The 11,580-nt window shown below is 36.2% G+C and overlaps 1 protein-coding gene across 1 annotated transcript; it reads right to left on the bottom strand.

Moving 5' to 3' along the window:
- LOC109842960 (GDSL esterase/lipase At1g28600-like) lies at positions 4,202-5,777 on the bottom strand. Its single transcript, XM_020411879.1, has 4 exons — positions 5,500-5,777; positions 5,213-5,431; positions 4,980-5,128; positions 4,202-4,364 (listed from the first exon to the last, which is right to left on the bottom strand). The coding sequence occupies exons 1-4, from the start codon at positions 5,750-5,752 to the stop codon at positions 4,209-4,211; spliced, it is 777 nt and encodes a 258-aa protein (XP_020267468.1). The 5' UTR covers positions 5,753-5,777; the 3' UTR covers positions 4,202-4,208.

The raw sequence follows: 11,580 nt of genomic DNA, 5'->3' as shown, positions 1-11,580 counted from the left end.
ATGCCCTCATACTTAGAAAAAAAATGAAAATGCACTTAGACTCAGAAAAATAAAAAATCTTATAAATCATTTTTTTCTCTTAAGACATAACAATTCAACACTCATTTATATTTTGTGTCATTCACGCATCGAGTGCACTGGAATATTAGTAGTTATGATAAAACAATAGCATTTGGGTATCTAGATCAAGCATACCATTGAAATCCTCTATTGTGTGTGTGTGTGTAAAGGCATAAAAAAGACCCACATTACCAAAATATTTAACATGTGTTAAATCTCCAAAAAAAAAGTTGACATGCATACAACAAATTCTATATTTACCTAAAAATCCTTATAAAAATTAAACTATTAATATCCATAAATTTGTTAATTGTAATCAACTTATAACTATTCATAATTCAAATAAATCAAATAATTAATATTTTATTTCCTTTTTCCTTTTATTTCCTCCACCATTTATCTTTTGTTTTGTTTTTTTATTAGCCTTACATCTGAAAAATTGTTAGGCGAGTTTTCTTATTTTTTAAATAGTAGATTTTACTAAACCTGCAAGTAACTTTAGCCATTTAGCACTAAACCCTTAAGAATTTTACAACTCTTGCTAACCCCACCTCCTCCCCCCAAAAAAAAGTTTGAGAATTTTAGAAAACCCTCTAAAAAACTCCATGGTTTTACAAGGATGAAAAATTAACCCTCAAGGCTAATATAAACCCCAAAAATCATTGAAATATTCACAAGTTAGCCCATAAATTTATAAACAAGAATGAAAACTATAAATATTACAATTAGCCCCAATAAATCTAAAAATTAAAAGCAACATGTAGGGAAAAATTGAAAAATATAAACAACCCTATTTAGATTTCTAAAATTATAGACAACCACCCACAAATTTGAAAAATTACAAATAAATTTTTAAAACTTAAAAAAGCACATATAACCCCCTAAAAAAATCTAAAATTACCAAACTCTAAAAATCTAAAAATAAGAAAAAAGACCCTAAATTTTCTAAAATTATTGACCACTTGCAAATCTCAAAATTTATAAACAACTCCATGACAAATCTAAAAACTATAAACAACTCCTTTTAAAGTGAGAAATTAAAAACAACCCACTGAAAAATTAAAAATTTTAAATAAACATCTGAAAAATATGAAAAATATAAAAAAGACCATAAAAATAAAAATTTTATAAAAAGCACCATTAAAATTCTAAAATTGCAATCAAAGCCCTTATATAAAAATTTAAAAATTGCAAACAAATCCTTGAATTTAAAAATAAGATTAAACCTACAAAAAATTACAAATGCAACCCAAAAATTACAGATGACCCGCTAAAAAAAATGAAATTACAAACAGCCCCTTTAAAATTCGAAAATTAAGAACAACCTCTAGAAAAATTCAAAACAGTTACAAATAAACCTCTAAGAAATGAAAATTATAAATATTTGTTATTGTGGATTTCTTGCTAAAATTTATTCGGGGTTAGGTGACAAAATGTAACACTTAAGAGGAATTTTATGCCAAAATTATCAAGGGGTATTTTCATCATTTTGATTATACCTGAATGAACAATGTTAATTTTGAGTTTTTTCTACCAAAAGTTATCAGGGCTTAGTGAGATTTTTAAAGATATTGGGTGTTTAGTTCCAAATACCTGAACTTATTATGGGTTTAATGAAATTACTTCCAAATTATAAGCATATTGAAATTTGCCTCCCAAATCATGATAAATGTAAATTTGTCCCCCAAATTATTTTATTTCCTCAACTTAACCACTTACCTTAACTTTACTCAAGATTTAGGGGCTAAATTACTTTTCTGTTCCTAGTTAATTGTATTTTAAAAAATTCAGTACAATTCAGTTTAGAAGCTTGAACATAACCAAAAAAAGACACTCATTGACAACAAAAAAGATCAAGTATACAAAAAAAAAAAAAAAAATCAGGCCCCTCCATGTGAAATTTAATCTTGTTTTTTTAGATGTGATGAATAAATTGATACTCTTATTTGAGTTTTTTTTCTTTTCATTAAACATATTTTTTATCACATGATTTATTATTATTGTTGTTGTTGTTGTTGTTGTTGTTATTGCTATTATTATTATTATTATTATTATTGTGATTATTATTATTATTTTGATGTAGTATGTTCTCCTCATATTAGTCTTCCGCTTATTGATTATACCCATATTTCGAATTTGTTGGATATGAACTACAGGTTTTTATTACTAATTATTTATATACTTTTATCCATATTCAAGATTAGTAAAAACATATGCATATATGATAAATATTATAGCTGATCTGATTCATATTCATATGATAGATATGTTTTTTATATGGGAATTGAATCCAAGACCTTAGGAGTCATATTGGAAGAAAAATCCATAGGTGCTCCATGAGCACTAAACCGTAGCAATAGGAGGGTGTGCAACTGAAGAAAAATTATTTAATTCTATCGTTGTCTTACTTGGAAGTGGTTTGTCCCACATGATCTTCTCCTATTGATACGGTGTAGCGTTCGTGGGAACACTAAAGAATTTTATTCATATTGGACCTTCCAATCGAAGTCTTTACTAAATGCGCCCCCCCCCATTCATGACAAATAGTTATATTCTAAATAAATCCTTTCTGTTCAAATGTTATTGCATAACTGTGATTTATCCTGAGATAATAGTCACAGTTGTTCCATATGAATTAAAATAGTCTCTGATGGTTATGTTTAAAAATCGAATTTTGTGCTTATTTCTATTTGAATTCAGGGGAGTCACCCACCTCTTAAAAAAAGAGGTGGGCAATGAATGAGAAAAGTAGAGCTTATTTTCCAACCGCCCTCAAGCAAGCATTAAGCAAAGCCAAGGTCACAACAAGATCGTGCGACCTATGCCTCCTCCCTCATTATCGTCTCGAACTGGAAAGGACTACATTCTCATTAGGGGTGGTAAATGATCGAATCGAATCGAATACTAAAGTGTTCGTATTTGTATTTGTTTAAAATTATCGAATTCGAATGCATACTCTAATATTCATATATCTAGTTTTTCGAATTCGAACTCGAATACTTGGTATTTGATAAATATTCATGAATATTCACGAATACTTATCGAATATCAAAGTATATTTATTCTGCTAAAGAATTTGATTTTCAAATAGTATTAAAATTCATAAATAAAAATTATTCCTTTATAATATATGATGTATATATATTTAAATCAAGATTTTAATTAGAAAATAGATTTAAGATTATTTGAATCTTAAAATCAATGTATAAAACTTAAGTAGAAATGGTAAATGGGTTAAAAATATAACATCATATGTGCAATAATACAAATAATTAGTTGCGATCAAATTTTAAACGAATATTTAATAAACAAACGAATCGGATATGCATCTGGTTAAATTCTATTCGTTAGTAAACTCGAATACTAAAAAATATTTGTTTAGCGGTAAATGAACTACCGAATCGAATATGACCGAATAGTTATTCGAACAATTATCGAACTATTTGTTAATTATTTGGTTCATTTCCACCCCTAATTCTCATAATTATTCTGCTATGAACTTTCCTCTTTAGTATTATTCAGGTACATATTGTGACGACAACGGCGCAATGGTCAGCTCATTCACTGCGCGCGGTCTTTACAACACGCATCTCTAATTGCGGGTATAGCCAATGGTCCACGAATTCAATGGTTTACCTAGCGATCGGTCATAAGCCCGCTTCAGTGAGTATGCCCTTCCCATCTCCAGCAATAAACCTCGACGGATCCTACACACCCCAGCCTTGTCAGGACTGCAGCACTCTGCGCTACTATCTTATAGTTATACGGCTCCCCAACACCGAGCAGCGCAGATAATAACCCTTCGCAAACCCTAGTGATAATCTATAATATATATATATATATATATATATATATATATATATATATAATATTACTATATATATATATTATATATTAATATTATATAATTTATATATATATATATATATCAGCACACGACAAGCCAGTTTAGACTGGTAACTTAACCTAGTCAAATAATCTAATATCACACAAACTACGGCTGGACCAAAACATTGGTGTGGCACTTGGTGAACGAGGTTCTATGGTGGCGTTGCTTCAGCTAGTCACGTTTTCGCTAGATTTGAATGTGGCCCGGAAGCGATGGCAACGTTGACGGACTGCCGGCCAACATTCGAAGAGTTTTCTGATCACTGGCTTAACTCTGCGAATTCATTTAGCCATTTGACGCAGCCAGACTTCGGGTCTTTTGTAGAGTCTGGGTATATTGTGAGGAATCCGGAGAGGCATCCAACTGGTAAGTAGCTGGGAACTACCAGTGTTTTTGCTCCCTGGCCAATCAATTCCTACAACAATCGAATCAAGATATCATTATTTAATTAGCGCAAACTGAATTGTTTCTGGGTTAATTTTAAAAAAACCCATGAACTTTGAGGAGTTGCGGTAAACCCCCCACAAACTTTTTTATTAGACTAGACCGCTCCTGAACTTTAGGAGTTACTACACATAACCCCTATGAACTGTTTTATTTTACTAAATCTTACCTGAAAATTTATCTTTGAATCACCACATTATCCACCATCAACTCTAACATATCACTGATAAGCACATGTAAAAGAAAAAAAGAAAAAAAGAAAGACAAAATTTCTTCTTAATGTCAAAGAAATACCTTTATTAAAAAGGAAAAGTAGGTAACTTCTGAGACTACAAGAATATTTTCACCTTTTTTCACATGAGATATTAGAATCGACAGCGCTAATTTGGAGATTAAATGAGAAATTTTCATGTGAAATTTAGCGAAATAAAACAATTCACAGGGGTTATGTATAACAATTCCTAAAGTTCTCCGGGGTTTACTGTAATAAAAATAGTTGACCGGGGCCGGTTTACTGCAACTCCCAAAAACTTCATGGGACGTTTTCCGTAATTAACGCATCATTTTTAAAATAGTTAGGGCTTACATCTATTGCTGAACTTATGGCATCAATAACTCGAGGCACATAGGTCAGTATCTCATCTAATTTTTTCCCTTCAAAGAATGGGACGTTGTAATCGTTTCCTCCGATCTCCCCCACAAAGAAAAGTGTCTTGCTTAAATCACAACTACCGTCTGTCACAATGGATTCTCTCCCACATCATTAATTGCTTATACAAATTCAAGCTTCATAGAGTTGTCAGTTTTTGTTTCGTGTACCTGAACAATGAAAGGAACATAGAGAAGGCAACAGCTGTTTGAACCATTCAATCTGAACATCTAACGAAAAATTGACACCGGCCTCGATTCCCCTCTCCGAAAAGAAGCCGCTCTCGACCGCAGTCGCTCCTCCGACCGCAAAATTCACGCCGTGCGGGAACACACGGTCCCGTAATCCGCCAAGAACCGGCCGCACGTGAGGCAATCCCATTGCCTCGGCTGATCAACGACCAACAAGTAAATTCTCTCTTTATAATAATAACAAAAAAGAGAGTAAGGTAACTAACCTATGAAGTCGAGAATGATTCGGCCATCAGAAAATCGACCGGTGGGTTGATGGAAGTAGGTCTCGCCGTAAGGGAGGTGACCGACAACACCGTCGGGCTCGGCTTGAGAGAGGAGATAGTTCCCGGTGTCGGTCAGCGAGTCGCCGAAGCTGACGATGGAAGTGAAGCAGCTGGTGCTTGTGTACAAATTAATGGAAAGTGTGATGATAATTGTGAAGAGACGGAAAAGGGAAGAAGAAGAGGAGGCACTCATTTTAGAGAGACGGAAAGATAGAGCAAAATGGTTGGAATGGAGACGCAACAATAGACATGATTATATTTATTGTTGGGTTCTACAAATGGACAGAGATTAAAGCGGGATGGGTCCACATCGTTTGACCGTATTTGATTTGGTAACTTACGAAGTGATGTCTAAATTCTTTTGGTCGATGTGTGAGCTTACGCTCTACAAGATGAGATTTGGATCCGCTATTGAGCAAGGCAGAGAACGTAAACACTTGCTAAGTCGCAAAAATTTTAGTTTTGATACAGTAAAGTGGATCCAAAACCGTGAAATAATGATGGAGTTAAAGTTGATTTTGAGTAGTTAGGGTCTTATAGAGTTAGGAATGTTAGGACGAAGTCTGTATAATAGCTCTTATTTGAGTAATAACAAATTCTTGTATGGTACTGATATTTATTTGAGATGATATAGTACAGGTGGAAATATGTATAAGGGGGGTACGAGGTGAAACGACGCAAAAATCAACATTTATGTTGATTTTGCTAGAGTAGTGATAATATGCCCTTGAACATCCAATATAAATTATGTAATATTCTTAAAATATTAATAGATTTAATTGTTGCATATATAATTTAAGTATCGTTTTCTATACTTGTTATATATCCCTAGAAATTATTTTTTTAGATCATTCACTGTGATGTGTCACTTGCTTTGAAATGTAATCTAACTTAGAAATTTTTTAAATCGTGCTTAACCCATAATTAGTAAATGATAACTTTGTTATAACATATTATTATGCATGACACCTACAAGTGAGATGTAGTGGTGGCTCTCAGCCATAGGGAATGAAGATTCGCCGTGTGTATGTTATAAGCATGTATTGTGATATGTGTAGCACTAGACCGCATTTGGATTCTCTAGGATGAGTCACTTGAAAGACAAAGAAGTCAAATTGTTACATGGTCCATTTGACTTGATGATATTATCATTTTCAATTTGATAATTTAGTATGCTTTGATGTGACAGTTAAGTTTGTTTAGCAAGCGCTACACAATTTAAAATATTGGTTTGCTCGATTTTATTTAGGAAAATGATGAATATCTAGATAGATCCTGCTATAGTCATCCTAGTGCTAAAACGTAATCTCTAATCAGAAGCAGACAAGTATCCGACAATATGCATAATCGAGCCAATTCTTCACTTTAAGATAACCAAAGACCTAGTTCGGATGACTCAACGAGCCAGCATCTCGCGAGGACGACTCAAAAGGCGTTACACGTTGACCCCTGGCTGGGTCGAATTCTTAACCAACGTACTCGATTGACCATTTTGCCGACATCTCGTGAGGGTATTTCTCAACCTTCTACCGGACGAGTAGAAAGGTGATGACGACCTAGAGGCTTGAGCCCCCCAGCGCACTAATAGCCAATCACCTCGTAATAAATACCATTAAATATATTATCGGCACCATCATTTCTCTACCTTCAATTGTCTTTATGATACATCGGACCACGTCGGCACTGTATGCCACCAAGCACTTCGCATTATATCTAAAATGACCTCTCCTCTACTCGTCGACCGACGCCTGTAAAGCAGATGCTGACTTGGCCACTAGCCATGTTGGATCAAAGTTACCATCCTACCCCCTACTACCACTAGAAATAGGGGTACTATTTTTAACAATAAAATAAGATCTTAATCTCTACCCACTGTGCTTAAGAACTACTATAGTTCAGTTACTTCTCCACTCAAGCATATTACTGACTTGATCGTCGGAGGAACATCCGGGAAAACCAACATCCCCCTCTTACGATTTGCTAACTATGGAGGGAAGAACAACACATCTCAGAACCGGACATTCGGAGGGTTAGAGGACCTCCGTCAACCTAATATTTCGATCTCATTGACTGTTAGATATCAGCCATCAACAGTTTGGCGCCCACTGTAGGGCCTTCTCTCTTCTCCGAACAATTATGTCTGATTATGAGCATATGTCTGATCAGTCCATCCTCAGAGCATCGCATCCAGTCTATGTCACCCAGCTTGAAGAGTCCACCCAACAGATCACTCAAGCTTTTCAGCAGCAGTTTGCTGCTTTCACCACCGAACTCCTCCATCAGATTCATCCTTCTCAGCCCTCTTACTCCGTTGCTCCTTTATCATTAGAGGACCAGCCTTCGGCAACTCATCCTCCACCAGAAGCCCAGATTAAAGATCCTCCACCTCTGTGTGATGCTCATGCAGGACGATAGAGGAGCCGAGTCAAGGACGCGTCTGTTAGACCCTTGAGGGGGGGTGATTAGGGTCTTATGCTAATCTAATCCGATTAAATACCAATTAAAATTAATTATCAAGTTATCCTAGCAAGTATAAAATACAACAAGATACGTAAGCTAGGATAAGCAATATGAACAAATGAATATATCCTATCAATGAGATATTACAAATATATGAGCAAGGATATATGAACTAACACAAGGGTAAAATAAACAATCTACACAAGTGATAGGGTAATATGATGAGCAATACACAAAGGCGATATAAGATATGAAAATGAAAACAAGTGCGCCAATGCAATCACAAACAAAGGATATGTTTACGAGGTTCGGTCCCCACGACCTACGTCCCCGCTCCTCACCTCGAGGAGATCTCCACTATCACAACCGGGTTTTCTACGTTCACCCGAACAACGTTTACACCTCACAATACAATCACTATGCAATCACACCTCACACACTAAGTGTTGGTCCTAGCCCGTGTCCTCCTCCTCAAGTGCTCGGTTACAACCTCTCCCAAGGCACGTCAACCGACGCCACTCCTCTTGGATTCGACCCCGTCTCTCACCACACACTTCTCTCGGTGTACAAGTGTATTACAAGTGAATCCTCACAATAAGCACAGTATAAATCAAATGATTTGTTCTCTAAACAAGGTGAGAACTCAATTAAGCACAACTCTAAGTCACAAACCCACAACCCTAAATTATACTATGAATGTAAATACAATAAGCTCAATAGGTTGTGTGTGAACAAAGAGATAATAAAATCAACTAAACTCAATATGAACACTAGCTTAATAAAAAGATAATCAAACAATATAAAATATGAAGCTAGATTGAGTTTAGAAAACTTCTCAATAGATCAAGAGTGGAAGGAGAAGAGTTGGATGCTCAAACACCAATAGATGATCTCCTCAAGCTCTTGTGGAAGTGATTCACAAAACCAAAACACTCAAATGCTTAAAAGCTTATAAACACACTTAAACCAAACATAAACCCTTGATTAAAACTTTCTTAAACTTGTTTTTAAAACTCTCTTAATCAACTTGAAAAGACATCAGCAATGGGGTATATATACCCACTAGAAATCTCAGCAAAAACCCCCAAAACAAAATGACCAAAAACCCCAGCAAACAGCTCAGAGAAACGGTCGACCGATGGAGCTTTCGGTCGACCGGACCGGTCGACCGACAGACTCTCTGTCGCCCAGTGAAGAAAGATCAAATGATTGGTCGACCGGTGCGGTCGACCGAAATCTGACATATGAAAAACATGTTTTGCTGATTTTAAAACACTGTTTAAAAATATCAAATAAATTCCAAAAAATGTAAAACTTTGGGGAATGATTGTAGACATGATAATAAACATGTTACAACGACTGGTTTTGAAAAAGGACTTCCCAAATGAAAAATATCATCATTTTGCAAATATGTTCAAAAACATGAAAACATGAAAATTGATATTTTGATATTTTGACTTAAACAACATTTTGAAACTTTGTAAAATGTTTTTATAGACTTATTAAAATATGTATAAATTGATATTGAAGTCTACAAACTAAGAATACAATATTTTCACAAATACAATAGAAAATGAAACCTATGAGTATGTATATGAAAATATATTTGTTTCATATCTAAGTAGATAAACCAAATCACAATAATAAATATGAAACATGTAATTTCATATTTATAAACATGAAAACTAAAACTTGTGTTGTATATATATGTGACTACATATATATACAAGGAAACCAATAAAATGTGTGTGTATAGATAATTGAGCTTAGAGTACTTAACACACATAATATAAATCCTAAACTACATTACCCAAGCAATCTTGATCTTCATTGTAGCTCAACTTGGTACACGTTGCGGATGAAGCTTGAACTTGATCTTTAACTTTGAATTGCATAAGCTTCACCGACATTCCGCCAATCTCCTTTGGATATCATCGTTGAAGCTCTATTCCATCCATCCTCCAACAACGTTGTTTGTCTACAATAAATACGAAAACACAAATACTAGACAAACAACATTAGTGGTAAATTGTTTGTTAAACATCATCAAAACAAGAAGGCCAACAGCGTCTCCTCCTCCACGCCAACCGATTCACCAAACAGATCCTCGTCGACATGACTCTCAGTATGAGGAAGTGACTGATGAGAGTCATAACCTTGGTCATGATCGTAGGGAGCACGCTACCATAAGAGCTTATCTAGGTCCTCGGCGTTATCATACTGCTCCAGGCTCCTCATTTACCTGCATGACCTCTGGCTATGATCGGACTTACCGACCAATTGCCGAAGCCATTGGAGGGAACACTCCTCTCACTGATGACATCATGACTGCCACTTGTGAGAAATTTAAAGTGCCCCAAGTAGAGAAATACAAGGGTGAGGGGATCCTATGGAGCATGTCTAGAACTATTGTGCTATGATGAGCATGTTGCAGGCGTCTGAGGCCATTATCTGTAGGTGCTTTCCTATCACCTTATCGGGATGTGCCAAGCTCTGGTGGAACTACATGGAGAAAAAGTACATTGGTAGCTTCGAGCACCTCAGCCTGAAGTTTGTCTACCACTTCTTGGATGACACCAAATAGAAGTTGCCTACTCATGTCTTGATACAGATGAAACAGGAGTCTGGAGAGAGCTCCGAAGCTATTTCAAGGGGTTCCAAGCAAAGCAGTTGGAGATTGACGACTCGGTAAGTGTGATCACCATGTCTGCCATTATGGCCGGTCTATCGAACAATGAGCTACCCGACTCACTCGCTAAGAAGCAATGCTCTATATATGAGCAGTTGATGGCCAAAACTCATGGATATATAAACATGGAGGATGCTCGAGCCTACAAGAATGCGGCCACAAAGATCTTGGCCATAGAGATTATGGTCATCTCATCAATGATTGCAGGATCCTCCAAAGGGATATCGATGACCTAATACAGAGAGGTTACCTTAGGAAACTAGTCTCCCAGAGAGATAGAAGGGAAGTTGCCCTAGTAGGAACTGACAGGAGGTCCCGTTCCTAGTCGCCTCACCCTTAATAACAGCCTACTATTCGACCCGCGAGCCCAACCACAAGGGGGTCATCAATACTATTAGTAGGAGTCCCGCAGTTAGAGGATCATCTAATAATGCTCGGAAGAGATATGTCAAGTGAGCATTACAGGTGAATATGTGCGACAAGAGGCCAAGAGTAGAAGAGCCCATTTCCTTCAGCGATGTAGACTTGAAGGACATTGAGTCGCCTCATGGTGACCCTATTGTTATTACGGCTGACATTAACGGCTTCCAAGTCAAGAAGATCATGGCTGATATGGGAAGCTTAGTCAATGTCATGTATATTGATGCCTTCAACCAGATGGGAATCGATAATTCCTGATTGCAGCCTTGTTTGGGCCGCTCATCGGTTTTACGGGGCATGCACTTCAACCGGAAGGAATGATCACACTCCCCCTAACGGTCCGCGAGTAGCCTCTGCAGTCTATTGTTCATGTCCAGTTTGTGGTGATGGACATCAAGTCAGCCCACAATGTCATATTGGACAGGACTGCCCTCCACCTCTTATGAGCTATC

The sequence above is a fragment of the Asparagus officinalis genome, chromosome 5 (assembly GCF_001876935.1).
Source record: "Asparagus officinalis chromosome 5, Aspof.V1, whole genome shotgun sequence".
NCBI classification, from domain to species: domain Eukaryota; kingdom Viridiplantae; phylum Streptophyta; class Magnoliopsida; order Asparagales; family Asparagaceae; genus Asparagus; species Asparagus officinalis.
This window is presented reverse-complemented; position numbering and strand designations above follow the sequence as displayed.